The sequence below is a fragment of the Fusarium falciforme genome, chromosome 8 (assembly GCF_026873545.1).
Source record: "Fusarium falciforme chromosome 8, complete sequence".
Classification (NCBI taxonomy): Eukaryota; Fungi; Ascomycota; class Sordariomycetes; order Hypocreales; family Nectriaceae; genus Fusarium; species Fusarium falciforme.
In genome coordinates this window covers 2,103,547-2,131,425 of record NC_070551.1, presented here as the reverse complement: position 1 = coordinate 2,131,425, position 27,879 = coordinate 2,103,547, and the positions used below count along the sequence as shown (strand labels likewise).

Sequence of the window (27,879 nt, the reverse complement as noted above, 5' to 3'; positions counted from 1 at the left end):
CTCCTCGCGATATTGTTGCTCTAAACATGTATACCAAGATATACATGACGCATCCCTCTCAACACAGGTACACATGATCGTCTACCAGGCTCACGCCGTTATTACCCGGGTTCGAGTTTGCCAACATCATGAGGTTGGCGTGATGTTTTGGTGATATACCATGTCACGGCTTACACGAAACCCTTACACCAAGGGTGCCCCCCCTTCACCAAGGAGCCCCTCCCCCCGCTCCTGTCAAGGTCTGTGCTGCCCCGGATATCACGTTAGGTCCAGAACTCCGTCGATAAACCTCATATCACTAGTGCAAAGCTCTAGCTGGGTTCACTAGGTGTTGCCCTTTCAAGTCGAGGATGGTGCAAATGTGACAGTATTTTGTGCTACCTCTCCTCCCAAATGCATTCAGCCGTAGTCGGCAGAAGGACATCACTGTTTCTTCTCTTCCTCTGTCACGGGGGCGAATTTGAGGAGACATCGCTTTCCAAGGGGTCGCGATGAGATGAGCTGGTCATCCATGGCCATAGACTCGCTGCTCATCGATTCATCTGGCTCGGTTTCATACTGCGAATAGACATCACGCAGCAATGTCTTCATCTCTGCCATGGCAAGACTATTGGATTTCGACTCTGTCAGCACATGTTCATATCATGTCAAGGTACCACTCACTGCTTTCCAATGCATCCTCGCCCTCCGCTGGAGAAAGCCCACTGAAGTCGTCGTCGGTCGGCGTCTCCTTCAGTCTCAAGCCATCGTTCAGGGTAGAACTTGTCGGGATCGGGGAAAACGTCGTCGTTGATTCGATGAACAGAAAAGGATTGACAACTAACCACCGTCTTCTCTGGTAATGAAAATCCGTCAATGACACGGCCGCCCTGGGGAACATATCGAGGAAGAGACATGGGGATAGCAGGAAAGCACCGCAAGCCCTCGTTGAGTACAGCATCCAAGAGAGTTAGTTCATCAAAGGGTGCGTTGGGATTGTTTCGAAACTCTTCTCGGAGGAGACGCTGGTACTTGATGGATCGAGGTTGCGAGAGCTCCCACATCAAGAAGCAGAGAACATCGCCGGTCGTATCAATACCAGCCGCCATGTGATCGAGGCACTCGGCTGCCATGTCGATGGTGTCTAGGACGCTATTCTTCTCCTTGAGCCGGTTCAACACCGTGAAATCAGCTGCACCATCCTCTTTGGCATTCTCAATGACAAAGTTGTCGGCCAAGGGGATAGATCGAGGCTTTGCGAAGCTGGCAAGTACATTGGATACAACTCGGTGGAGAGTTGGGCTGTAGTGCTGAACCAGCCGGTCTAAATTTCCCTTAGCCTGTTTACTTCTCATATTGTTATTCCTGGGGGCGGCTTACTTTTCAGGCTATCATCAGCGGCTACCTGGTGCATCATCTCTTCATCGTCCTGGTTCTGCAAGCAGTTGCTGCCATATGGATGGAAGAGCTGGTGTGTGACACAATCGCAGGCATAGGCATGGAGCGCTATTCCAGTCAGCATTTGTTCACGGCCAAATCGTTTCAGTGATTAACAAACTCCTCTGCGACATGTTAGTTCTGTCTCTACCGGGTCAACGGGTCTTTCTTACAAACACATCGGCTGTACCATCAGGGGAGCTAACACAGCGCTCGACGAACTTCTTGGATCGCAGCTGTATCCCAGCCAAAGGCGCAGTTTTCATCACATTGCTGTTGGCGTATCGATCACCGATCATCCTCCTTCGCTTTGCGTGCTAGGACCAGCCATTAGCTACAGCGCATGGGATACACCGTTGTTAAACTAACATCGCCCTTGTTCAGCGTAGAGAACATGGTCCTGAGTCACGAGTCAGTGTCATTGAAGGATATTGTGCTACGAATATCTTACCGCTTGCCATAAACTTGAAAGAGGTCATAAAACTCGGTCTTGTCATATCCACTACCGCCGGAGCCATAGATTTCCTTGAGAGCAGCCGCTGAGGTGAAGGACACCTCATTGGGTGCAACACGGACAACCGGGCCATACTTTTTGTGCAAGTCGTGGAGGTACATGGTACGGTTTGCGCCGAGTTCGTTCCATTTCAACACGAGCGAGGTGAAGTTGGACACAACCGGGCCGGGCACTTTTGCCATGGCCGAGGTGAGGCGGACGACGACATGGATGATGAGGAGCAGACCAGCAGCCCCCGCAATGAAGGCCGGTGACAGGAGCAACATGGTTGACGATCTATTCGATCTCGACGACGGGTCATGCAGGAAGTGAGTTTGTCCAACTTCTGCGGGAGAGAGGGAGTCTAATAACCTCCCGGCCAAGGACCGGACCGCCCTTCTTATCACGAGGCGGCGTCCGAGTTATCAACACTCCGATACGGAGCTTGGAAATCTCCAATCCGAGTCTGGGGAAGGCCAATGACTTGTCTCGCTGTGGGGGATTTAAATACCGAGAGTGGGAAAGTGACGCCCTTTGGGCCGTCTTTGCCTATCGGTTCTCGCTTGTCTTTCTCTTGACGGGTTTCTTCTCCACATTCTGGGTTCCCCTCCATCAGTGACGCATCGCGCCCCCCGCAGAGTGTCTTGTCATTAGGGCCAACCATTGGATTCTTATTTGCAAGTCGAAAAGGCATTGCCGACCAGAGACTACTCTGAGCCGCCGGGATCTATCAATCTCGGGCCTGACTGTTCATGTATGACTGACTCTACAGATTTTCGTATCATGATTTTCATTATTACTCGCTACACCAACCCCCTTGCTACAACGCCCACCGCAACCTGACTCCAGCCGCTACACGTCCCGACATCCGGTCCCTCAATGACAAAGAACCGTGGAGATGGCTCAACAAATACAACTCCTGTTTCGAGCTGGCATCAACCCTATAGGTCCTGTTTGCCGACCTTGCGCCCTCCTCCACCAAACATGCCCGTGATCCAACTCAGCCCGGGAATCTGCATCGCCGCCGCAGGAGGATATTCTTTGCCGTCAATCTTTGTGCGCGGGGTGCAAGTGCACCACTGGGACTCTGGCACTCCATCGAGTACCTGTCGGACGTGGCTACCACATCCACGCCAGGACTTCTTTGCTGGGATGTTGGTCAGCTTATGGCAAGACTGGGGTTGAGTGTGTTTCGAGACTTACAGCAGGTCGGGCAGGTTGCTCCAAAACACATGATGATGTTGGGTGAATGGTTGATAAGTGACTAGTTAGGTAGGTATGGTGTGGTATGATGGGGCGTGGAGACGAGTGAGTTTGGTAGATCGTCAATAAGCTGCAAGTTCGCAAGTTGATTACCTGCTTGGCTCACGGACAGTAAGCTGCAGGAACTAGGGGGAAGACATGCATTTATTATCTACCAATATATTTAATCGACATTTGTGATTTGTCCTGGGGCAAACTCAGGTCGCCGACCTTGTTTTGTAGGAACCCTCCGAATGGTCGCCGACCCCAAGTGAGCTTACCCTAGACATCGACTCACATCTGCTCGGGCAATATTAGAAATTCATATTCATGATGGTATAAGTGCCTCTGCTCATGCCATTTTATGTCGCAGACGGATAGAAGCTGGCACCCATGCCATTATTCTTCCTTGGGCTAGCTGCCCTTGGGTTATTGAAGTGTCCATTACACCCCCTACCATCCCAAGTGTGTAAAGAGGCGGGTAGGAGCTGAAGAAGCCACCGAGTTGAGCTGAAGGCCATGACCCAAACAAGGAAAATCTTGCACTGGAAATAGAAGTGCCAAGCAAATCCGGACAAATATACATTGCAAATAGCGCCCGCTGAACCCCGTACATAGGCGTTGAAGGATCGTGGAAAAACTGCCGCATGGCAGCCACCAGATGTCGTGTCAGCACATCCCTGTCTGGCAGGAAAGCTTGTAAGGTAGGTTTCTATTCATAGCAGCTTCCATCGGCGAGCAGGGGTACGCACAGTTTCTCGAAATTAAAACACGTCAATTTCCACGGGGAAAACAGGCTCGAGATAGAGTACGACAAGGGAGACAGGTTTCTGCCCCTGCTTTTTCGATGCCGATCCATCGTCCCATCTAAGCCTCGACTGAAAGTGAGGAGATATCATCTCGGTTCATGCCATGCCGGCCCCCAAGGACCTGGGCCTGCTGAATGCTGTTGGCCTGGGTTGAAAGCGAGCTCCAAGCCCGCAGGCACAGCCTCCATGAGACCCCGCAGAGCGATGGATGCAAGACGTCTGAGGCAGCGCCCAACAAACCATACAGAACGAGGCTGAATGTGCGTGATAGACAGATGACATTGGCTGAGAATACGCCTGGGACTTGATCTCATAGGCTCGGCTGCTTGCTGACACGCCCGAGGACAAGCCTGCGGGAAGCTTCGAAAGTGTGGATGAACTCCTCACGCGCCGAGGTGAAGAAGGGCTGAAGATTTGCTGACCATCCAGCGCCAAGGAGTGACCTCATGGGCCCCCGACGAGGAACCCAAGTCGTGCTGCTTTTACCGCCAGGATGGGCGTCCAGTGTGATTAGTCCTGACTGTCAATTTACATGATACATCAATATCTGCTAGCTACATGTCAGGAGCACGGTGAGATGTATTGCCATGTCGTGAAAGATTCAAGTCAACAAGTACCCAAAAGTCGATTCAACATGCCAGGCTTACAAGATGGGTAAATTACATACCGATAGTCTTCCACCCTCCCTTCCATGATCAAGGGTCCTCGGTGAGAGCTTCAAGAGTGGCAAGGAGGCTAACCTCAAGCCGTCGAGCGCCACTGAGAGAGTCCAGGGGGGCTGTGCTGTAAATAATCCAATCTTTGACGGCCGAGCTAGGTCCATTTGACAGGGGACGAACATGCAACGTTCACCTGGACATCTGCCATGATAGAGAGAGCTGGAGCTTTCCATAGTCCACGACACCACCCTAGTAGTGCCATCCATTCGTATCGTCCCGCCCAAGCTGCCGGACCTCCACCTCGACCGTCAGCGGCCCGTCGACAGCAGCTGCTGCTCCAGGGATCTAATCTTTAGGGGCGTCCACGAGTCCAGCCCAGGGCGGCCAGCCCAGTCCAACTTGCAGCGGGTTCCGGGGCGCTGGACATCCACAGCGGCGACAGCGGTTTAGCGATTGAGAGAGAGCGTGGTTTTTCCTTTCTGGGGGTTCCAACCTACGTACTGCACTTACTTAGGCGGGCAGGCTGAGAAGGTGGTTGACCGTGTCCATCCGTCGGGCCCATCCCATCCCCGATCCCAACAGGACCCAAGAAATCGTTTCTCCTCTTTCCCATATCCTTCCCGTGCGTGGCTGTCCAATCTCTCCATCCTCAACTGCTCGCTCGCTGTGCGCGATTCTCCAACGTCCCCTCTCCCCGCGGACCGTCTCTCTCCCCCCCTCCCGTCCAGTCCAGTCCGCAACTTCAATCGCAGGATGCCGAGCTTCGGTCGCCTCGGCAAGCACAGCAACCGGTCCTCGCAGGCGCTCGCCTCGTCAAAGACGCCAGCGACGACGACGACCCCGTCTGCGACGAGCGGTAGTGCTGCGACGGGCGCTCCAGCTGCGACGACCCAGGCGACAGGCCACCAGCGCCAGCCGAGCCACCAGCAGCAGCAACAGCAGCAGCAGCTCCTTGACGAGGCGGACTCAGCCGCCCACAGCGCCCACAGCGGTCACGGCTTCGGCCACTCGCACAACGCCAGCGCCAACGCCAGCAATCCTGCCAACTCGAGCGCGACCCCCCATTCAGCCTTGTCGTCGTCCCATAACACCGCCTACAGCTCGAGCGAGTCTTTTGATTCACGGCAGCCCTCCCACCTTTTGCAACAGCAGCACCAACATCAAGGCCAGCAGCAGTTGCATCTTCAACATCCCCAGCAGCAGCATCAGCCTCAGACACCGTTGCTGCCCTCCCCCTCCTCCGCCTCCGCTGGCGGCGCCCCTCCCCCGCCGCACCTCTATAGCTCGCCCTCGGCCGCCAGCAGCACCACCGGCGCAAACGTCAACAATCCCCCTTCTCTGCAACAGCAGCAGAGCTCCAATTTGTCGGGCTTTGACGGTCATCAGCCTCACTCGGACTTTGTAGACCCTGGTTTGGGCCGATCGCAGAGCATCCGCTACAGCTCCGCCACACCATACGACATCGCAACCTCGTCGGTCGACGATCTGAATAGCCACGCCGCTGGGTACGGCCAGGCTCCTCCTCCTCCTGCTCAGCAACTGCAGCCGCCGCAGCAGCAACAGCAGCAACAACCCCAGGCGACTCCTCAGAAGCTCTCGACCCGAAAGTTGATTAAGGGCATCTTTTCTGGGTCCAATCGTGGGGCGTCTGACAGCCAGCACCACCACGGCATAAGCATCGGCCACGGTCACCACCATTCCTACGACAACACTGGTGGCCTTGCGCGCCGTCCCTCCAAGCGGGTGAGCAATCCACCGCCTTTCCTAAACAATCGCTTCTCCTATCCTGACCATAGCCTTCCCTTCCCTTTCCTTGTCCCATCGCATCTCACCCTTCCATTTCCTCTCCCCTCTCCTGCATCTGCATCTGCACAGCTCCCCTTCCCCTCCCTCAGCCTCACCCTCTCAATCTTACCATCAATCAATTCACTCTCTGCCCGTCGCCCAGAACAGCACAGCACAGCACAGCGACTCGACTGGACAAGGCCCAACCAGCAGCCACAGCTTGCCTAGCCCCGGGTCCAGACCCGATCCAATCCCCTTTTCCCTCCCCAGCCCAATTCGCCCAAGCCCAACCAACCCCAACTTGTGAATCCTGGCTACTATTGGCGCCAGCCGCCATCCCATCCATTGCCTCCGCCAGCCCAAGCTGAGCAGATCCAGCAGGTCCAGCAGGTCCCCGACAACCCACAGTCCCCTTATCCACCGCAACTCTCGTCTCGCCAAGGCCTCGACGACATCAATGAGCATTACTCTGCGCATGACTCTAACTCGCATTCACCCTCGCAGAACTCTCGCATCTCCCTTCACAACACCATCCGCCAAGTCTCTGGTGGTGAGGTAGACCAGCAACAGCACTCGGCCAACTACGAGGACGTCGCCTATCGCCAGAACCAAGCCCCGCCCCAGCAGCAGCAACAGCCGCCGCCGCAACCCCACGTTCAGGTACACACCCAGGACCAACAACCGCAAACCATCTACGAAACGAGCGTTTACGACCAGCAACCGTCTCCTCTTAACCCACCGCAGCACCCGTCCTCACAGCAGCCCTACCCTTACCCGAACTCTCAGCAGCCCGGTTATCATCAGGGTGGTATCCAAGGTGGAGATTTGAGAACAGTCCCAGCTCACCTTGGCACTGTTTCCCAGTTTCAGAATCCCGAGACGGTTTCGCAATTCTCGCATGAATCGCCCATCACCGACTCGGACCAACGCTCGGCCAACCTGCAATCAGCGTCTACTTCACCTGCGGTGAATCACTCCGTCTACATTCAAAACCACGGCTCAACCACGAGCCTCCCCCCCGCACAGCAGATCACCCCACAGCCGCAACAATCGGGCATGGCACCACCCGCTGGAGGACCTCCCCCGTCTCGCCGTCCCGAAGCCGACAAGCTGCGCGGCCAGGTCGACCCCCCCGCCGGCCCGCCCCCCACTTACCGTCACAGCACCTCAATGAACAATATGAACCCCCTGCCCCCGGTGCCCCAGGGCGTCGGCCAGCCGCAAGCCTACCAAGGCAACCGCCCGCCGCAGTTCGAGGGAGACCAGGGCCGCGACAGTCCTCAGCCCGTCTCCGCTGTTCCTGCTGAGCCGGCCGGGGATGACAAGTCATTCAAGGACCTGCGTGAGTGACCCGTTGAATGCCGTGTGGGTCGACCACGGGAGCTTGCATTAACCTTTTCTAGTTACTAAGTACAAGAACGTCAAGCGACTCTACTTTGATGGAAAGGCGCAGATCGACGCACTCACTGGGCAGATTGTCCACCTTCAGAATGCCGTAGCCAACCAACGTATGTCGCAGTCGCGCACTGCGCTCGACGACAACGAATACTCGACGCGATGGAACCGGCTCAATGGCGCTATCAACAACCTCTCCTTCAACATCCGAAAGGATTGGCGAAGCGTGCCGCAGTGGCTTGTTAGCTACGTCAGTGCAGATGCGCTCAAGACAGGCAAGGCTGAGATGACGGCAGTCGGACGAGCCGTCATTTCGCGCTGGTTGATGGAGGAAGTGTTCAACAAGTGCTTTCACCCAGGATTGGATCCGCAGCTGAGCCAGTCACTCAAGGAGATTGAGCTGAACATCCGGCATAACGCATACACGATGACCAGCCAGGAGGAATTCGACGCTCTCACCAACAAGGTGGTGAACTGGCGAATGACGACGCTGGAAGGTCTGCACCGCCAACTGAACTCGCCCTCGACTGCCGACAACCGTACTGCGTTCACGGCCAAGGCCACATCCACTCTGACGGCCTGTCTGTACCAATTCCTTAACAACCCACCCCCAGCGGGCGTGGAGGGCAGCACGTCGATGATTGTTGAGCTCGCTGTGGGTATCGCAGCCAACCTACCACTGGAGAGCCGAGATGTTGCTATTACATACCCGCTCCCCGGAGAAATTGTTCAGCCACGCGTGATGGAAGTTGAGAAGGCACCACTGCCGCCTCTGGAGGGTCAGAAGGAAGATGGTGAGGATGATGACAAGAAGAAGGAGGAGGGTGATGACAAGAGCGGCAAGGCCAAGACTGGTACGTTAATCAAGGCAAATCTGGGTGCGGTTGGGGAGGACAACGATTCCTCGAAGAGTGTACGGACGGATGCTGACATGGATAACTTTGCAGTGGCGGTGCCAAGTGATGCAAACCGGGTGCGGTTTGCAGGATTCATGGCTTTGGAGGTGAGAGGCAGACAGGTTCTGTGGAAGGCACCGATCTGGACTCTGTAGGGCAGATGAACTGGACCAGGTGCTCTGAAACGGAGAGGAATGGTGATTAGGGAAAAGGAGATAGACGCGTTGCCGTGATGAGAGAGTGGGTTTGTAGATATCCGGGGATATATGATGAAGCAGGTTGCGAGCATGGCATGGATGCAGAGGCCAGACTGCTCATGGCAAGCTGGCCTGGGCAGGATTGAAATTTTACGAAAGGCACGACTTGGCATGCGAAAGATGAAGAAGGATTTTGACCGTGATATTGTTCTATGTGTATGAACTTGACGAGGCGAGCAGCAAGGGAGGCCGCAAGGTTTCTTGTTTCTTGACTGCAGTCTCTTTTACATATACCAGATACAGCCCGAGTTTGGAGTGTGTGGAGAAGTAATTGCATGCGGTAGAATGAGTGTACGTCTGAACAGAAGACAGAAATTCAGTGGCATTGGAAATAAGAATGCGCCTCAGCCGGTAGAGAACCTGGTTGCTGTACGTCCAGGTGATGGTGGATGACGAAAACAGGGTCACCTACCGGATTGGGACTCTACTCAGGATGAGTCGACGGGGAGCACTGGGGCTGAATCTAACGAGGCTGAAGGTGACCAACAGAGGATACAGTAGCGCCGGAGGTGGTGCCACAGCGGGCCAGGCCAGGGCAGATTGTGAAGAGTCATAGAGTTGGTCCCTGCAGAGCAAAATCTAGTCGAGAATTGGTGAGCAGCCTGCAATAGTGGCAATGCCATGGATGAGTCACCCTTCGGACAGCCTAGAAGGGCATACTGATGATACTCATCAGATTGATTGACGATACCCACCTACAGCAGGCTAGAGGTTAGGTTAGCTTGAGACTTTCAGGTGGGGACGTCAACTCAAGTCCCTGAGGTACCGAACCTTCCTAGAAATCTGAAGTTTCTGTGACGAGTTTCGTCCATTACATAAAGGGCGGGCAGGAGCTACGAGGCCCAGAGAAAAAAAAAAAAACCAAACCTCACTCACCACATCCACACTTTCTCCCTCCTACACAGCGACAACAGCCAAACCCTACTCTACTTTACCTCCTCCAAACCTTCAAAATTCTAGTCACTACAGGTACCACTACTCAGAACACTTCAGCAATCATGGCGGTGCGCGCGCAATTCGAGAACTCCAACGAGTATGTCGTCTCTTTTTTTACTTCTCTCCCCCCGCGGCGAATGAAGCTCTTGATCAACCCCGCCCCCGCCTTTGCCTGATGCGCACGCATCTCGCTCGCTTGCTTGCTTCGAGATGGCCTCAGCTGCGTGGCCGAGGCTACATCAAGAGATGGACAATCACACGACGGAAGCAATCATACTGACTTTTATTCTTCTAGGGTCGGTGTCTTTTCCACCTTGACCAATTCCTATGCCCTGGTCGCCCTCGGTGCGAGCGAGAACTTCTACAGGTAAGCTTCATGATCCCAGCACAGCTTCCCAACTTCATGATGTGCTGACACACGTAGTGTCTTCGAGGCCGAACTTCAAGACATCGTTCCCACCGTCCGCACCACCATTGCGGGCACTCGCATCATTGGCCGCCTCACTGCGGGCAACCGAAAGGGCCTTCTCGTGCCCACAACCACAACCGACCAGGAGCTCCAGCACCTGCGCAACTCGCTGCCAGACTCGGTCCGCATCCAGCGAATCGAGGAGCGCCTCTCGGCTCTCGGAAACGTCATCGTCACAAACGACCACATCGCCCTAGTCCACCCAGACATTGAGCGCGAAACTGAAGAGATTATCGCTGACGTGCTCGGCGTTGAGGTGTTCCGTCAGACTATCGCCGACAATGTCCTCGTGGGTAGCTACATGAGCTTGTCCAACCAGGGTGGTCTCGTCCATCCCAAGACCCCCATCCAGGACCAGGACGAGCTGTCAAGTCTGCTCCAGGTTCCTCTTGTTGCCGGTAGTGTCAACCGCGGCTCTAACGTGGTGGGCGCCGGCATGGTTGTCAACGACTGGCTCGCCGTCACCGGCCTCGACACCACCGCCACCGAGCTCAGCGTCATTGAGAGCGTCTTCCGCCTTGGTGAGGGCCAGGGCCCCAGCAACATCAACACCAGCATGAAGGACACCATGGTCGAGTCTTTCTACTGAGCCTGTTCTATGAATGGCTCTGTTTTTTGTTCTCGCAAACCTGGACGCTACCGCTCGGAGAGAGCGGGCGAGCCGGGTTGGGCGTCTAATTGCTCATACTGGTTTTTGCTGTTACTGCCTTGGTTACTGATTGGGAAACTCTTGGGGCCTGGTGTTGGGATGTTTTGATTCTGTTGTTGGCATCAAGGACGAGATCTTCATGATGGAATTATATGACATGATATGAGATGGGGACGGCCAACCCTATTCTCACGGAATCAAGAGGACCGAAGAAATGGCAGGCAGCGTGTCGTCCGATCTCGGGCTTTGACACACTTCGCAGGACATCTCTTTGAATCCATCTTGGTGCTGCTGGTTGCTGCATGGAAAGGCGTTGTTTTTCTCTTCTCGCCCCCTTGTCTACACGGCTTCTCCGCCTGGCGAGGGCGGTGATGTAGAAAGAGAGGCCTGTGCTATTGTTAAATACCCCCGGCTTGAATGCAATCGTCGTCACGACCCGCAGTTGGTGTTTCTTTTTGCTTGGTACTTGTGACAATTGTGAAAATATGTATCTGTAACCATCAACGTGACTAGCTGAGATGAGACAACTCTTTTCAACAATGTCCCACTATTGCTGACAGAAGTACTGGTAAACTCAACGTCAACTTCTTTCTTACTCGCCTTGGGTGGTGAGAGCCTGCGAGGTTCTCAATTGCCAAACACCCCGCCTTCACCGCCTGCCGCTTCGGGATACATCACCATACCCCACCACAATTGTTCGAGATAGCTTCAAATATCCAACATCAGAAGCGCAGGCAGGCCTCAAACAAGCCTTCTCTGGTCTCTTACCGTCCTTTTACTCCCTAGATCAGATCGCAATGTCCTCAAGCGACAACCCCCAACACCTCGAGCCCTCCAAGCTCGGCACAAAAGAATAGTCCGCTTTCCCCCACCACCTTGCGTCCAACCTCCCCCCCAGTCTAACATGTGCTGCTGCCCAGTTGGGACAACCTGTACACGAACGAGATAACAAACCACACCGAAGACCCAAGCGATATCGGAACCGTGTGGTTCGACGACTCTGACGCCGAAGCAAAGATCCTCGAGTTCCTCGAAGGCCTCCTCGAGCCTGAAGACCCCGATAGCCCCGCGCTCTCCCAAGACAGCACCAGCTTCCTCGACCTCGGCTGCGGAAATGGCTCTCTCCTCTTTTCGCTGCGCGAGGAGGACTGGACAGGTCGGGCTCTAGGAGTTGACTACAGTCCAAAGAGCATTTCCCTCGCTCGACAGATCGCCACCACCAAAGAATCCGAAAACGTCGAGTTCCAGGAGTGGGATGTAATAGCCGGCCCCTTTGATACGGTGCTCAACGGCTCGCAGGCCAACGGCTGGGATGTGGTGCTGGACAAGGGGACCTTTGACGCCATCTCGCTGAGTGACGAAAAGGATGCTCAGGGCCGGCGTCTGTGCGAGGGATACCGGGAGAGGGTGCTCCAGCTGGTCCGTAGGGGCGGCATCTTCTTGGTCACGAGCTGTAACTGGACCGAGTCGGAGCTGCGGAGCTGGTTTGAGAGACGGGACGGGGAGGGCTTCGACGTTGTTGGGAGAGTCGAGTACCGGACATTCAGCTTTGGTGGTGCCAAGGGTCAGACCATCAGCACCTTGTGCTTCCGTAGGGCCTAGATGAAATAAAATGTGAACCAAGATAGATACCCCTTTGAATATCTCATGTCCCGCCCCTCGTCGCAATCGTGCTGGCTTCAGCACCTGGTCACTAACAGTTGATATCATTCACTTCTGCAAGCTCTGTTTGTTATCATACATTGATATTTGGACTTGTTGATCGGCGCCTGGACTACCCTGCCTGGCCCTCTCGCCAGCACCTGGATATCTACCCACGCCCGACCCTTCATCTCTCATCCTCCGCTTTCTCTAGAGGCTTTGCGTGGATATCTCTTCTCAACCCATGTCTTATCCATTCCATCCTCCTCAGTCCCGGCCCAGGACTGCCCGGTCCGGCTTGTGGCTTCTAATATGCAACGTGTGGTGGCTCATCGGCTCCCTTCTCTCTGGCGATACGGACGTAACAAAAACAGACCAAAAAAAATCTGCCGCGGCAACAATTATTGCTTCATTACGTCTCTCATCTATGGCGATGTATTCATGGGCTCTCCGCCAGCAATGGGTCCCGTGACAGCAGCTGCCGCTGTCGTAGCAAAGTACCGCACATCCACATCGTCGTCCTTCTGCAGCTTGCCTAGGTTGGGCACAACTCTTTGTTGGATCAGCTCCATGCCTCGCGGTGAGGGCGTGATCTCGCTGCCCTGCTTCTCGAGGTCGTGCAGGGTGCCCTCGTCGGGCAGGCGTCGGAGCACGTCGATCAGCACTGCGTACGTCTTGGCCACGTTGAATCGGATGTTGGGGATATCGTCTCCAACGAGCTTGTCAAGCATTGGGAGGATCGACTTTGCGATGACGTCCATGCTCACCACGGTCGCCAGGGTCTGGTGATATGTCAGTCGCGCCTCTCGCGCACAGGGGTAGGGCCGCTTACAGAGATGGCAAAGCAGGTGGTCATTCTGTACAGGTAGTTGGGGTGGTTGCCCATGGCCATGACCTTGGGGATGATAGCCTCGCTGGCCCATTCCACGCCAAACACCTCGGTCAACTTCTTAAGGTTGTGAGTAGCAGCCTCGCGGATCGAGAAGACCGTGTCTCCCAGCCAGCCCATGCACAGGTTGCTGAGCTTCTCGTCGAAGAATTGCACGCCCAGCTGGCTGGCGAGGAGAGGGATGTATTCGATAATGGCAAGTCGCACTCGCCATTGCTTATCCTCGGCCAGTTGCACGATAGCTGGGAGAAGCGATTGTGAGAGGAGATCGATGCCAATGACTGGCCCATGTCAGTACGCGGCTCAACTGCAAGATTCATCTGTATGTCTCACCCTGGTTGACAAGCTCAAGCTTGGAGATGATGTGGAGCCTAACCTCCGGAAACTCGTCCTTAAGCATCTGAAGAAACATGGGAAGAAGGTGGTCAATGGTCCTTTGGCGCATGTTAGCATCAACGTCGCGGCGCAGAGGTGTAGGTGCCATACTCTTGCTTGCCGAGAATCGGAGCCAGGCCGCTGATCTGAGTACCGAGGGCAGCACGGACGTGCTGGGAAGTGTCCGAGACGAGGTCCTCGATGCTGCCCATGATGTCGTTGAGGAGAACGTTGCGATCCACGAGAGCGCAGAAGCCGGGGATCTGGCCAGCGATGGCGGTTCGGACCTCAGCCTCGTTGTCCTTGAGAAGCTTCACGAATGCGGGGACAAGATCTCGCGAGACGACCTCCTCGTCAACTGCCTTGGCGATCTGCAATTATTAGTACCAAAGACATGACAGCCCGGAGAGCGCAGCAAACCTTTTCAAAACGATCGGCAATCATGTATCGCACCCTCCAGCTCTTATCCTCTATCAAGTTGCGTAGGGACGTCAGGAGGACGCCGTGACTCGACTGTTGCTCCTTGGGAACGGCCTCGGCAATCGAGATGAGGACCTCGACCGTCAGTAATCGAACGCTATCTTGGTCGTCTTGTGCAAGATGTTGGAAGAGGGGTATCATTTCGTCGACGACGATGGCGGCAGGCATCTCTTTGACGAACTTGGCCAGGTTGGTGGCAGCCTGGCGACGAACCATGGGGGTCTCATCGTGGACGAGCATGCCGAACTGTTGGCGCAGCTGTTCTTGGACAGGCGGGGAGACCTTCTTGTAAGGGGTTGTGAAGAGACCGCATCCCGAGACCTTTGATGTGAACCAATCGGCCTTGGCGAGGCGGATCGTGAGGGGGATGAAGTACTCCTCGACTTGTTGGGGCGAGAGATCGGAGCAAATCTTGTTCAGGGACTCGACGGCCTGGATGGGGGGTCAGCGCAGCAGGAGGAGGGCGATGGAGGTGGATTCTACCTTGTCGCGCACGACGGGCTCCTCGATAGCAGCGAGGTTCTCGAGGGGCGACAGCAGGACGTGACCCCACTGAGCACCACCGACATACTCGATAAAACCGCCGAGCTCTTCACTCAGGGCGACGAGGACCTCGTCCTCATCCTCCACGGACTCTGAATAGTATCAAGGTTAGGGGAAAGCTCTTTTTCATCGTAGATTGGTGAGCGGGGAGGTTGGCAACCGAGACTGACCATCGAGGAAGGGGATGAGCTCCTCACGAGTTCGTTCAGCGCCGAGAGCGAGAGCAATGGTGGAGAGACGGTGGATGGCGTTCAGACGGAGCAAAACATCGTCGTGCTGGGGAGAGAGGGTTGCAAGTCAGCGGAAGTCGTCGACGGCGGACGGGCAGGTAGAGGAGCGAGCGTTGCAGCGTGGCGTCACCGCCAGACTATGGGCATTACCTTTAGCTCGTCGATGAGGACGGCGATAGGGTACAGCTCATCGCCAGAGTTGGGCGCGTCAGCCATGGCGAGGGGGGGCGGCAGAGTCGCAGATTTATCAAGAAAAAGAGCGGCAAGGTCGACGAGGATGCGGGATGGTCGTTAGGGAGGGAGGAGGAGGTTGATGATTGCGGGTGGATCGCGTGTGTGGTGCGTGGGCGGGTGATGCAATGATTTGCGCGGAGTCCCAACACACGATTTTTGGCCCGACGAGGAGGGCTGAGAAACCACCAGGATGAGGGAGGGACGAGGCCGCGAGCTCAGCGGAGGCGGTATCGGAGGGGGAATGATGCGGATAAGGTCGAGATGGAGGCCGATATCAGCAGCGTCGTCAAAGATGTACGGGCATGTGAATCAAGATGAGGGAGAGAAGAGAGAGAGAGGCAGAAGCAGAGACAGAGGGAGCGGGTGTGGAGTGGGAGGTTTGATGAGCGAGGTGGTGGTTGCTGCCGATAATAGCGGGTGAGCTGTTATGGGGGCTAGGTAGGTACAGCGGGCAGCAAGCAGGCCTCAGCGTAGTGGCATTTTTCTCGTCGACCGCCTGGGAGTTGGTGATTGGCGGTCCGCTCTTCAGTGACGGATGCCCTGTGCTCGGGCGGGCTGCCAACTGGAAACCAGGCTAGCTGCGAGTGGGCGAGGCGGCACTGGCAGCCACTGAGCACAAAGTAACGCTGCCCTGGAGAGGGGCAACCAGGCGGCCGAACAGGAGAGGTAAGGATGAAGGGTGTGGCTGAGGTGGGGTTTCAAGTGGCTCCTCATTTCATTTCACAGGAAGGGGCAGCTCTCACCTTCAGTCAGCGCGTCAGGTACAGTGTGGCTGATGATGTGGAACAGGGCAAATCTGTTTCTTGACAAGCATCAGGAACCAGTGTGTCAAGACATTTCCATCCCAGTTTCTTTCTTTTTTCTGCGATAAACTGACCATACGGTACGGGTATGTATGCAAAACTCAAAACCCAACACGTTGGATACATGTAAGGCACTGGAGCATCATCAGACGTCACCACCATATCAGCTCAAGCCCTGAACTTTCAAGCTCCAGTCCCCCGCCGTCTCCAGGGCCACCTGGCACAAGCATGATGTAACTCCACGATCCTTGGCAGCTTGATCACCAGGGGAAGCACCCGAGACAGCGAAGAAGGGTCAGCGCTTTTGGAGTTGAGAGAACTGTTTTAACATATATTCTTGACAAATTAGATGAGAATTATAGACACTCTGGATATCTAAGAAATAGATATCATCGCCAAACACTTAGGTTCATCACCCAGCCCACCAGGCAACAATGCAAGGCGAAATGTCCATGTTTCTGAGTTGAAATTCCTCCTCAGATTCAATGCCCCTCTCCAGCCACAGCCAGCAGCAGCTCGGCCAAGGAGCATTGATGATCCGAGGAATTTCACCCCGCCAAATCGCCAAGCTAGCGCAGTACCCACGTCCTCTACTGCCGTGCACCGTTTCGCAGTGTACCCCGGTATCCTAGCCATTTCCTCCCCGAGGCGCATGCACCGAGTCGATCAACTACATCCCCCAAAATTTCCTGTGACTCAGTGCAATCCACGCCTCAAGCCCACGTCCCACGCTCGACGGAAGCTCACCTCTTGCCTCCAATTCACCGGACAAAGGAATATCGGCCAGAGGACACGCCGCTGAGCCCTCCCGCTTCATCTCATCATGCCTACCATTTCCGTCGACAAGTACAAGCTTTACGAAGCCCTCGGTCAAAAGTGCGAATGCCCCTCCTTCTTGTCCCCCCACCATCACCACTCCGACCTCGCCCAAGCTCGCGCCCGATTGTTGTGCTGACCAACTTTTTTGCGCCTAAAACAGATTCACGACCGAGGAATTCGAGGATCTCTGCTTCGAATTCGGCATCGAGCTAGACGAGGATACCGAGAATGACGACCGTCCTATCGTCAACGGCGAGCAGGAGCCCCCGCAGCTCAAGATCGAGATTCCCGCCAACCGATATGACATGCTCTGCTTCGAGGGCATTGCCCTGAACCTCAACATTTTCCGTGGCCGTATTGAGGCTCCCAACTACCGCCTCGTTGAGCCCTCGAGTGGAAAGCTAGAGAGCATTACCGTCCTGCCCGAAGTCGAGCAAGTCCGACCGTACGTTTCTGGCGCCATCCTCCGCAATGTCAAGTTCGACAAGGACCGCTACGAGTCTTTCATCGCCCTACAAGACAAGCTTCACCAGAACCTCGCCCGCAACCGAACCCTCGTCTCGATTGGTACCCATGACTACGATACACTCCAGGGCCCCTTCACATACGAGGCCCTCCCTCCCAAGGACATCAAGTTCATCCCCCTCAACCAGACCAAGGAGATGGACTCTGCCGAGTTGATGACCTTCTACGAGAACGACAAGCATCTGGGTCGCTTCCTCCACATCATCCGCGACTCTCCCGTCTACCCTGTCATCTACGACTCCAACCGCATTGTCGGATCCCTTCCTCCTATCATTAACGGCGACCACTCCAAGATCACCCTCGACACCACCAACGTCTTCATGGAGATCACTGCCACCGACCTTACCAAGCTCGAGATCGTCACCGACATCATGGTCACCATGTTCTCCACGTATTGCGCCGAGCCCTTCACCATTGAGCCCGTCCAAATCATCTCCGAGCACAACAACCTCACCCGCGTGACCCCTACTCTCAAGCCGCGAGTCGCTGAGGTCGAGATCGACTACCTCAACAGCTGCACTGGCCTTAGCGAATCTCCCGAGAGCCTGTGCAAGCTCCTCTCCAAGATGGCCTACATCTGCACACCCTCTACCAAAGACTCCAACATTCTCGAGGTTGCTATCCCCCCTACCCGAGCTGATGTCCTTCACCAATGCGACGTCATGGAGGATCTCGCCGTGTGCTACGGCTACAACAACCTTCCCCGTACTGCTCCTACCCGGAGTGCCACTGTTGGCGCTCCCCTGATGGTTAACAAGCTCAGCGACATTATCCGCACCGAGGCCGCCATGGCCGGCTGGAGCGAAGTCATGCCCCTGATTCTTTGCAGCCACGACGAGAACTTTGCTTGGCTCAACCGAAAGGATGACGGAAACACTGTCGTCCGTCTCGCCAACCCCAAGACTGCCGAGTACCAGGTCGTGCGGTCAACACTTCTTCCCGGTCTTCTCAAGACCATCCGTGAGAACAAGGGCCACAGCGTGCCTATGAAGATCTTTGAGGTTTCTGATGTCGTCTTCAAGGACGAGTCCCAGGAGCGCAAGGCCCGCAACGAGCGACACTTTGCCGCTGCCTGGTACGGCCGGACGAGCGGTTTCGAGGTGGTCCACGGCCTCCTTGATCGTGTGCTGCTCATGCTCCGCACAGCTTTCATCACCCATGAGGAGGGTCTGACTGGCAAGAGTGTCGACTTTGATGTGAAGGAGAACCCTACCAAGCCCGATGGTTACTGGATCGAAGAGCTCGATGATGCCACCTTCTTCGCTGGTCACGCTGCTTCCGTGTACCTTCGCCTCGGCGGACAGGAGAGACGTATCGGAGAGTTCGGTATCTTGCACCCTACCGTACTGGAGAAGTTTGATTTGAGGTGAGCCCCTGACACCAACTTCAGACACATGACCTATACTGACCTTGAATAGATACCCCGTCAGCACTCTCGAGATCAACCTCGAGGTCTTCCTGTAAGATTTCCACATTTGAGGGAGTGTAAAACGTGAGGGCAGGAGAAAGTGAACGGGAGGTCGAGTCGATCTAGAGGAGGATAGTTGAGGCTCGAAAAGACCAAGAGAGAGGATACGAATCGACATGTAGAAAAGGGACGTTTCCACGCTTGGGACGACGTTACGAGATAGACAAAAACTACAAAGAGAAATAACATCAAGACAACCGCCACGCATCCACGGACGGAGTTAGAAGTTCTATTCACGCTGTGCAAGATAAACTGGATACACCCCCTGAGATAGGGGTCGATTGATGCGTCTAACCATCCACCAACCTGTGCCCACCCGCGAATCATGCAGCCTCCCACAAAACCTTGCCCAACAATGCTGAACGCCATAACCCAAAGGCTCAAGACTACCGCTACGAAAAGAAAGGCCGACAAGAACGCCAGCTAGAGACGGCCAAGGTGGTGCGAGGTTTCACGATGGAACCCGCATGAGGCTCTGACTTGACCTTGGGCGCTGAATACCCGTATCACCCGATGTTGCCCTCAGACTCATCTCGGAGGAGGGCTGTGGTACTCCAGGGGCGTGGCAGCACGCATCCGGCTCTAAACTCGGTTTGCCGCTCTTAGGAAGACCCTCCCCGATGGAGGAATATGGAGATTCAGCTTCGCGTTCCTGCATGTTCTGCCACTCGTCGCCGAGATCGCTTGGCACGCTGCGGAAGCTCCACCGGTCCGAATTTATATCGGAGTCTGTTTTCAAGAGTGGCACAGCCGGTGTCACGCTGCGAAGTCGGGGGCAATTATATCGTACGGATTCATGGGTCTCGATGATCTTATATGGAACAGAGTCAAACTCCGGAAACATGACCTCCTATGTCATCTCGCGCAGCTCCTGGTCGCTACGAGTGGGCGCGGGGGCTGTGCTCGATGGCGAAGGGTCGGAAGCATGGGTTAACTGAGCCAGCATTCCTTTCCCTAGGTTGAGACCTGCGATGCCGTCTCGGATGGTAGCAAAGGCGTTTGCGCTAGGTTCAGCAGATGCGCTCCGCTGTATTGGTGAGCGGCGTGCTTGAGGAGTCAAGGCCTCGTGTGCTGTCTCAACCCCAGTTAGCACCGAGGGAGGCCCGGAGATCGACTTGGAGCTTGAGGTTGAGGTCCTGGGATCCTCCTCGGCCTGGATGACGCTGGGATACTGGAGATTTGATATGGCGGTTTGGCGGTCCGTTTCGGCAGCAGCAGCGGCATTCAACGCGCCATTCATCTCGTCTTCGGTCCTACCGAACACTTGATGCCACCATCTAATCTCCTTAAGGCGTGGCAAGATAATCCTCTCCTTGCCCTTGATGTGATCGTCAACGGTGGGGTCATAATCGGGATTCGTGAATTCGGGTTTGCGACAAAGGAAGTAGTCCCAGACCGACGAAGTCCGTTCCGCAGCCCGGGCATCATGCCTCTGCTTCTCACTGTTGAAGAGGAAAGTGCCGTATTGGCACGAATATAGGTGATATAAGAGACGACGCAAGAACCGCTCATTGAACTCGAAACGTGTCTTGTTCTGGCGGATAAGCTGGTAGGTGCAGTCGAGAAACTGGTGGAAGACGGGGCTGACCATCTTTGGAGTCGTTGCTTCATCATCGACGATCTTTCCAGAGGCCGTCTCACTAACGGCAGCCAAGTCTGGGTCTTCCTTGTTCTGGTTGAAGAACCGCTTTGCACCGCTGAGAACATTCTGGAAGGCATCAGCCCTGCCATCATTCTCTCCTGGCTGGACCTTGGCACCAGCAAATGCGTCCTTCTGGACTGTGAACCAGTCCTCGTGGTTCAAGTGGCCAGATCTTAGCCTAAACATGTGGCCAAATGAGAGCCAGTCTTTCTCTACAAGGACAATAAAGCCCTCGATGGTACGGTAGTAAGGGTCCAGCATGATTTGAGCCAGGGCGCTGAGCTGACTCGTGCGATCCCAGCCATCCGAGCAATGGATAAGAACATTGGAGTGGTTGATACCAATCTGTCTCGTGATGATGGCTGAGCCGTCCAGAACATTGTGGATGTGCCGTAGCCAACCGCTCTGGTGAAGTAGCTCTCTGTTCGGTGGCAGAGGTGAGATGTCAGCGTCCTTCAGGGCGTCGACGACCTTGTTGAGGGAATTTCGCATGACGTGAATATTCTCGATACTAAGAAAAATCTTCTGGGCGGACTTGTACTTGTCCATGTTTTCTGAGCCCATCCCCTGGACCTGGTTGACCATGGCGTTGATGGTTGGGCGGGCATCTACAATCAAGTTGTACTGCTGGGCACCATACACTTGACGCTTTCCGTTGGAATCAAACACCGCTGCCGATTTGGAGATGAGCTCGTCCTCATAACGCTCTGTCTCCGAGAGCTCTGGGTTCAGTGAGGAGCCTCCGATGGATACATCGGCCTGGCTCGACAAAGGTGTAGAATCCCCAGAGCCACCAGGCATCCAAGCAGAGAATGATGCCGCCACCAACTTCTCATCTTGAACATTCGTTTTCCTGGTGATTCCTGAGAGAGGTTGCGAGCTTCGAGTAATGGTGCAGTTGTTGATGGGGTGAATATATGATAGAGCCGGTATACGGTTCCTGGAGCGGAATTCCCTAGCATATTTGAGTACGTTATCCGAGATGTTGGATGGAACAACCAAGAGTGCAGGATAGGTGTCGCAAAAAGTGTAGTCCTTGTTGATATGCGTAATTCTCCAGCCCCTGTCGGGCAGCTTCTCGCTGATCCCCTGCCGTCGGAACTCCGCCTTGGGATCGTAGAATGACCAGCCGTTAATGTCCCGCTCATTCCTCAGTGGCTTATGACTAAAAGCGTAAAGCTTCTCTACCGTCCCGAGCTTGCAGGTTCGAGTTTTGATGAACTCAAACGTATCGCGTGCGACGTTGCTGTCCGTAAAGTTGAAGGTCACGAATGTGAAGTCGCGGCATCGAATGCGGATTGATGGGGCTTGCCGAGACCCAGGAGGAACGGGCCGGAGGGCGCAGTAGCAGAGCATCGGATACGTAATCCATCGCTCTCGAACCTTGGGATGTCCCCCAGAAGGCTTTTGTGATGAGGGAGCTGCAGGGTCGGCAGACTGGTCGATAGGTGCACAGAAGACAAGGTGGAAGTCGGTCAGGCGCAAAGTGCCGTGGGTCATCTGGCCGCCGTAGATGCCCTGCACGCCTTCGATGATCTGCACACTTTGTTAGAAAGGTGAAGGGCGACGTCAAGAAATAGTCGTGACATCGAAAGGGGGAAAACGCTAAAGGAGAACGGTCACGCGTACTTTTCGAGCCTCCATCTTGGCCAACGGCGGAGAGCGTCTCCAGCAAGATGGGTTTGCTGGTTACAAGTCGTAGCGGGGAATCTTCCAAGTGAAATAAAGCTCGTTTATCATATACAAACTGTGCTCCTCGGGAGAGCACACGCGGATCGATATGGGCAAGCCAGAAATGGAGCTGCAAAGGGAGCTCGGCGTCCGAGTCGATGCGATGCGAATAGCTCGTGGCCGCGGGGCTGGCAGGAGACGAGCAGACAAGAATGGCGGCGGAACGACCGGAGGACAAGACAGCTATAGAGCGGGCTCTGGCATATTCATGTAGAGGGGAGAGTCAAAGTTTATCGAAGAATAAGAAAAAAGAGACAAGAAGAGACTTTGTCCTCGCGTCGAGTCAAAGTTGAATCTCCCCGTCAGTGAAGAGTTGGGCGCCTGCAAGTTTAACAAGTCCAGTCAGGTCCAAGCTGAGGTGAGGTCGGTCCATCAACCATCACAAGCCACAGAGACTGACGCCTGCCTCTAGCCTCTAGCGCGGGGCTCACCAGCCACGGGGGGTAGACGTCAGGGAAGGTGGCCCAAGCGCTGGGAACTGTCTGGGCAGGTGCGGGCAGGGATGATGGGAGGATGGAGGTTGGATTCCGTGTAATTGTTTCCCCGAGCTCCGTGTCAGCGACTCGCACCCCGGCAGCAATTTAGGGTCCGCCTTACCCAATCGGGAGACTTGTGCGCTCAGTGCCCGCTTGCCAGATTTAGGGCTCAACCCACACCAAAAAATTGAGAGAGGGCCGAACAAACGTTGTGAGTGAGCGAGGCTTCGCCAAATCCACCTCCAGTCCCAGGATCGCGAATCTTTCTCTTCAGCCCGACCCCAACCCTCTGCTCGCCAACAGACAAAGAAGACAAAGTCCTTCGACAGCAAGTCTTACAATTCAAGATGGCTCACCCCGGTTCTCAGATGTGAGTTGTGCTCTGCCCTCTGCTGAATTGCGCAGTTGTTGTGTGTTGTCGATATCGCCGTCGCCATCACCCCGCCAGAGACGAATTGATGCTGACTTTCTTCTCTCCTCCAGCTCCAAGCGGAGAAAGTTCGTCGCTGACGGTGTCTTCTACGCCGAGCTCAACGAGTTCTTCCAGCGCGAGCTCGCTGAGGAGGGCTACTCCGGCGTCGAGGTCCGCGTCACCCCCACTGTCACCGACATCATCATCCGAGCCACCCACACCCAGGAGGTCCTCGGCGAGCAGGGCCGCCGCATCCGCGAGCTCACCTCGCTCATCCAGAAGCGATTCAAGTTCCCCGAGAACTCCGTCTCCCTCTACGCCGCCAAGGTCCAGAACCGTGGTCTCTCCGCCGTCGCCCAGTGCGAGTCCCTCCGCTACAAGCTCCTCAATGGTCTCGCCGTCCGACGTGCCTGCTATGGTGTCCTCCGCTTCATCATGGAGTCTGGCGCCAAGGGTTGCGAGGTTGTTGTCTCTGGCAAGCTCCGTGCTGCCCGTGCCAAGTCCATGAAGTTCACCGACGGCTTCATGATCCACTCTGGTCAGCCCGCCAAGGACTTCATCGACTCTGCTACCCGCCACGTCCTCCTCCGACAGGGTGTCCTGGGTATCAAGGTCAAGATCATGCGCGGCTCCGACCCCGAGGGCAAGGCTGGTCCCCAGAAGACTCTCCCCGACGCCGTCACCATCATCGAGCCCAAGGAGGAGCAGGCTGTTCTCCAGCCCGTGAGCCAGGACTACGGTGCTAAGGCCGCCCAGGCCCAGGCCGCTCAGGACGCTCGGGTGGCCGAGGAGGAGGGTGCTGAGGAGGCCCAGCCTGCTGCTGAGCAATAGGGAACCTAAGCCCCTGGCTGGGAAAAGCCATCAAAACCAGATGAGGGGAGATGGGAGATCCAAGGGATGAGGGACGGAGAGGTCTACTCAGGCGTCAATTGATCATTTGCATCTGCTAAGGGCACGGACGGTTTCATTCTTGCTTGTAATGGTAGGCAAAGCATAAAACAAAAAAATGAGACCCGAAGATTACGAAGACGCGTGCGAGACGTGTCTTCTGTCTACCAATTCTTTGCTTGGCTGGGTGTATTTGTGTGTGTTGTGTTTAGACCAATTGTCCCGTCGAGGCTCCATTCATTCTTCGGTGGCCTGGATTCCGGTAAATCCTTACTCCGTCAACTCCTGAATGACTACCAACCTATCCAAGTTAACCGCCTCGACCAACCAACCATTCGAATTCACGTATACTCTTCTGTCATCTTGCATCTTGCTTGATCGTGATAATTCTTCATCTATAGTACTTCTTCGCTCTCCGTCTTTTCATCAAATTCAAGACTGGGGGAATATCACATCCTCAGTCCCCTGCCCTCCTCTCCCCAAAGCCCTGCGACTTGAAAACAAAAATCTACAATCCCAATCATTCGTGTGCCCTGACATTCTTGCTGCGGTCGTACTCGCTGCGTTCTCCGCCCTCCAAGTAGTAGTATAAACATTGACTGTCCAAGACCCGGTAGAAAAGGGTCTTCTGTCACAACCCCCTTGACTCCCCAATAGCTCATGCTCCTTCGGTATCGTACAACGAGGACGTGCTCTTAGACCCGATACAAATTCCGCCAACGCCGCCCAAGATCGTGTGCCCGTAATACTCCAGTAATGATAAACAATACATCTCGTCCTGCCCCGATCCCGTCCGCAAAAACGGCGGTGGCACCAGCACCTTCGCATGCCGCTGCGTAGTAGTGTATCGTCCATGAATGCATCTACCCATGCTCCGAGAGAAATGCCCGATCAAATGGTTTCGGAAATGTACAATGCCCTTCTCGGTAGATGATAAAACAAGATGGAAAAATAGCGGCAGAGAGCCCAGGAGGAATACCCTCGAGGGGCTCCTATTCTTATGCTGAGTCGAACGCCTTGGCCTTGTATTACCTATCACCAGACTTGTTCCGGTTGTCGAGCTCAATGCTATCATCGTAGCGTGCCTTGCCGTTGCCATTGCCGTTGGCATGTCGCATTTCATCATCGCTGTCCTCAGCGAGGTCCGTCAGACCAAAACCTGCGGCCTCCTCTTCGTCGTATGCGCGGATGAGACCTTGTCGGTCTCCATGCTGGCTGCTCATGCTGTGGCGGGACGGGTCGGCGCTCCTTCTCGCTGACATGCTCAGACGAGTCTGTAGGCCAGATACCATGTCCGTACCCGTGGCATCGCTTCCTCCTCGTCCGGCAACCAGCTTGTGGCCGTGGGGGTCGCCTCTCGAGAGGTTGAGGAGGTAGACGCCGGTGAACGTGGTCAGGAATCCACAAATTAAGGAGAGTGTGTTTGTGGGGTCGGTCGTGTTGAATCCGCTGAAGAGGATGAAGGAGGCGCAAAGAGTGGCGGTGGTAAATGTGACGTAGTAAAGAGGGTTCACACTGGCATGCCCGTCAGTAGAGTTCACATCATGTATAGAGTTTTCACTCACATATTGGTGGGGAAGCAAGCCAGGGCCTTGTTGAAGTAGTTCATTTGGGTCAAAATGCAGACGGCTGTAAGGATCATGAAGACGTAGGTCGAAGGGTGGGTGAACTGGTTGTGACCAGCAAAGGTAAGCTTCAGGGCAATACCGAAAGCCTTGACAGACATGACGGAGATTGATCCGACGGTAGAGCAGATAGAGAGGTAGATGAGGGCGTTCCTCCTGCCGTAGACGGGGGCAATCTTGTAGATCATAAAGACGGCGAATGCGACAACAGCGATGGCATAGAGAAGGAAGCCTAGGCATGTCAGTTTATTGCAGTCCACCCCAATTCCCCCTGTAGTTGACTCACCAGGCTGGATAGCATAGTGTAGAATTTGGTCAATCGTCTCGATCTCCTCGTCTGGAGGTGCATGAAGGACGATAACAACAGCTCCAATCAAGCAGATGGCGCTGCCGAGCTTGCCTAGTGTTCCCAACTCCTCATTGAGGAAGTAAGATCCAAGGACGGCACCGATGAGCACACTGAGAGCTCCAAGAGGGGTGACGAGGATAGCAGGGGCGAAAGCGTATGCGGCAAAGTTGCAGACCTCTCCAAGACCAACTAATCTTCAGTCAGCACAGCCGTCAGCCTCGACGCAAAAAGGAGAAACTCACGAGTCGCAATACCAGCCCACCACAGGGGATTACGCAGATATACATATCCATCGCCCTCAAAGCCATGTCGCTCTTCCGCTTGATTCAATCCCTATTGCCTAGTCAGCGCGCCGTCGAGCAGAAAGCGCCAAAGATTGTGCCGAGTATCATGGAGATTGGTGGGCGCGTTCGGATGCGGTATCTGGTAGACGGACCTTTTTTGTAATAACAAAACTTGTTCCTGGCAACTGTTAGCTGCGGCGCGCCTAGATTCAGATCGAAGGGTTCACTCACCAATGGCAAGAGCCGAAGCCATGGCAAGAGCCAGGCCGATATACCTGGTGAGACAATGTCAGCATTGGAATCGGTGTAGGAGAGTCGGGTTATAACAAAGGCCCGAACAAACGTGATCTCAAGGGAGTAAGGCCACGAAGGCGGGTCGCGACGTACTTGTCCTCAATCATGATGTATAGCGAGCGCACAACAGCGACAAGCGCGCAGAGACGACCAACTGCAAATACTCCCTAATGCGCCTAGAATAATGGCTGGAAGGAGGCCTGGACGTAGTGCGCCGGGCCGGAGAAGGCGAACGAAAAGGATCGATAAAGGTCGGCGATGGCTCGCACCGGGCGAGAAGGCCGGTTGAGTACAGAAACGAGTGTTGAAACGAGAGGCGACACAGAACAAAGGCCGAGGTTTATTGCAGAGGCATCAAGAGGATTGTCTAACTCGTTGGTGATTGATTGTTCGTCGTGGTCGTCGGTAACTCGGTGGTGGTAGATCAGAGTCGAAGACCAGTGGAGGGGGTTGATGTTTAATGCAGCTGGTCTCTTTGCGACGACGGGGGATGGATCGATTGACGTGTCTCGTCGACTCGTGGTCAAGTTCGTAAATTCTCGTCGAAGGAGGAATCGTCAATGTCGTCTAGTGCAGGCCAAACGAGAGAGGCTCGTGATGCGCAGCGGCAAGCAGTAATAATCGGAAAAGGCAGGGGGAGTGAGAAAAGGGACAGCTTGGCTGGTTTATCGAAGATAGGTAAGTTTGCTGATGGTGGATGTTGGGTTGGCGTGTTCGTGTGGGAGAAGGTTCGGGGGAGGAGCCAGACCAGACCGGGGGGGGCCTGGAGGAAAAGAAACACGAGGCGGGAGGCAGCTGGACGGACAGTCTCTCAAGCTAGCGACCTTGGCCAGAGAGGCAGAGCAGACAGAGCCTGACAAGGGCAAAAATCACGGCCGGGCCAGTAAAGCCCAAGAAATGGAGAGTGGTGTGTGGGACATGAAGTGTGAGAGGCTGGGCCCTGGGGGGTCGAGGTACATCGATCACAGTGAGTTATAGCGCACCTCTCAATGGTCTCGCAAGTACCGTCCCTACCCCCAGGGCTGGGGGATCAAAGTTCACTCCCACTGGACCCGACCTCAAGTTTCAGAGGGCGCCAGCACTGGGTGGAACACGGCCCCCTGACGTCCCTGGCGTTAGGGGACCCGCCAGCTGTGAGGGTGGAGCCGTGATGCGGTGGACCCTG

The 27,879-nt window shown here is 55.1% G+C and overlaps 10 protein-coding genes across 10 annotated transcripts; 5 read left to right on the top strand and 5 right to left on the bottom strand.

The window, feature by feature from the left end:
- Positions 1–423: 423 nt before the first annotated feature.
- On the bottom strand, positions 424–2,196 carry NCS54_01048700 (Hypothetical protein; the record flags this gene model as incomplete). Its single annotated transcript, XM_053155793.1, has 7 exons — positions 424–607; positions 664–1,303; positions 1,360–1,485; positions 1,538–1,541; positions 1,590–1,733; positions 1,786–1,816; positions 1,868–2,196. 7 exons carry the CDS (start codon positions 2,194–2,196, stop codon positions 424–426), a joined length of 1,458 nt encoding a protein of 485 aa, XP_053011768.1.
- Positions 2,197–2,850: 654 nt separating this feature from the next.
- Positions 2,851–3,143, bottom strand: NCS54_01048600 (Hypothetical protein; the record flags this gene model as incomplete). The annotated part of the gene is made up of 2 exons (XM_053155792.1): positions 2,851–3,056; positions 3,113–3,143. 2 exons carry the CDS (start codon positions 3,141–3,143, stop codon positions 2,851–2,853), a joined length of 237 nt encoding a protein of 78 aa, XP_053011767.1.
- A 2,010-nt stretch (positions 3,144–5,153) lies between these two features.
- Positions 5,154–8,850, top strand: NCS54_01048500 (Hypothetical protein; the record flags this gene model as incomplete). Its single annotated transcript, XM_053155791.1, has 3 exons — positions 5,154–6,362; positions 6,675–7,746; positions 7,808–8,850. Exons 1-3 carry the CDS (start codon positions 5,373–5,375, stop codon positions 8,848–8,850), a joined length of 3,105 nt encoding a protein of 1,034 aa, XP_053011766.1. The 5' UTR covers positions 5,154–5,372.
- A 1,100-nt stretch (positions 8,851–9,950) lies between these two features.
- On the top strand, positions 9,951–10,946 carry NCS54_01048400 (Eukaryotic translation initiation factor 6; the record flags this gene model as incomplete). Its single annotated transcript, XM_053155790.1, has 3 exons — positions 9,951–9,985; positions 10,184–10,255; positions 10,313–10,946. The coding sequence occupies 3 exons, from the start codon at positions 9,951–9,953 to the stop codon at positions 10,944–10,946; spliced, it is 741 nt and encodes a 246-aa protein (XP_053011765.1).
- An 857-nt stretch (positions 10,947–11,803) lies between these two features.
- On the top strand, positions 11,804–12,608 carry NCS54_01048300 (Protein-lysine N-methyltransferase EFM4; the record flags this gene model as incomplete). The annotated part of the gene is made up of 2 exons (XM_053155789.1): positions 11,804–11,862; positions 11,927–12,608. The coding sequence occupies 2 exons, from the start codon at positions 11,804–11,806 to the stop codon at positions 12,606–12,608; spliced, it is 741 nt and encodes a 246-aa protein (XP_053011764.1).
- Positions 12,609–13,072: 464 nt separating this feature from the next.
- Positions 13,073–15,380, bottom strand: NCS54_01048200 (Hypothetical protein; the record flags this gene model as incomplete). The annotated part of the gene is made up of 8 exons (XM_053155788.1): positions 13,073–13,429; positions 13,480–13,817; positions 13,870–13,970; positions 14,023–14,282; positions 14,332–14,823; positions 14,875–15,026; positions 15,105–15,210; positions 15,315–15,380. 8 exons carry the CDS (start codon positions 15,378–15,380, stop codon positions 13,073–13,075), a joined length of 1,872 nt encoding a protein of 623 aa, XP_053011763.1.
- A 1,644-nt stretch (positions 15,381–17,024) lies between these two features.
- NCS54_01048100 (Phenylalanine--tRNA ligase) lies at positions 17,025–19,009 on the top strand (the record flags this gene model as incomplete). The annotated part of the gene is made up of 3 exons (XM_053155787.1): positions 17,025–17,077; positions 17,181–18,911; positions 18,964–19,009. The coding sequence occupies 3 exons, from the start codon at positions 17,025–17,027 to the stop codon at positions 19,007–19,009; spliced, it is 1,830 nt and encodes a 609-aa protein (XP_053011762.1).
- Positions 19,010–19,863: 854 nt separating this feature from the next.
- NCS54_01048000 (Hypothetical protein) lies at positions 19,864–22,299 on the bottom strand (the record flags this gene model as incomplete). The annotated part of the gene is made up of 2 exons (XM_053155786.1): positions 19,864–22,191; positions 22,285–22,299. 2 exons carry the CDS (start codon positions 22,297–22,299, stop codon positions 19,864–19,866), a joined length of 2,343 nt encoding a protein of 780 aa, XP_053011761.1.
- Positions 22,300–23,077: 778 nt separating this feature from the next.
- Positions 23,078–24,105, top strand: NCS54_01047900 (Hypothetical protein; the record flags this gene model as incomplete). Its single annotated transcript, XM_053155785.1, has 2 exons — positions 23,078–23,232; positions 23,346–24,105. The coding sequence occupies exons 1-2, from the start codon at positions 23,210–23,212 to the stop codon at positions 24,103–24,105; spliced, it is 783 nt and encodes a 260-aa protein (XP_053011760.1). The 5' UTR covers positions 23,078–23,209.
- A 1,085-nt stretch (positions 24,106–25,190) lies between these two features.
- Positions 25,191–26,821, bottom strand: NCS54_01047800 (Hypothetical protein; the record flags this gene model as incomplete). Its single annotated transcript, XM_053155784.1, has 7 exons — positions 25,191–25,677; positions 25,728–26,019; positions 26,074–26,325; positions 26,379–26,469; positions 26,573–26,598; positions 26,652–26,695; positions 26,808–26,821. 7 exons carry the CDS (start codon positions 26,819–26,821, stop codon positions 25,191–25,193), a joined length of 1,206 nt encoding a protein of 401 aa, XP_053011759.1.
- Between the last annotated feature and the right edge of the window lie 1,058 nt (positions 26,822–27,879).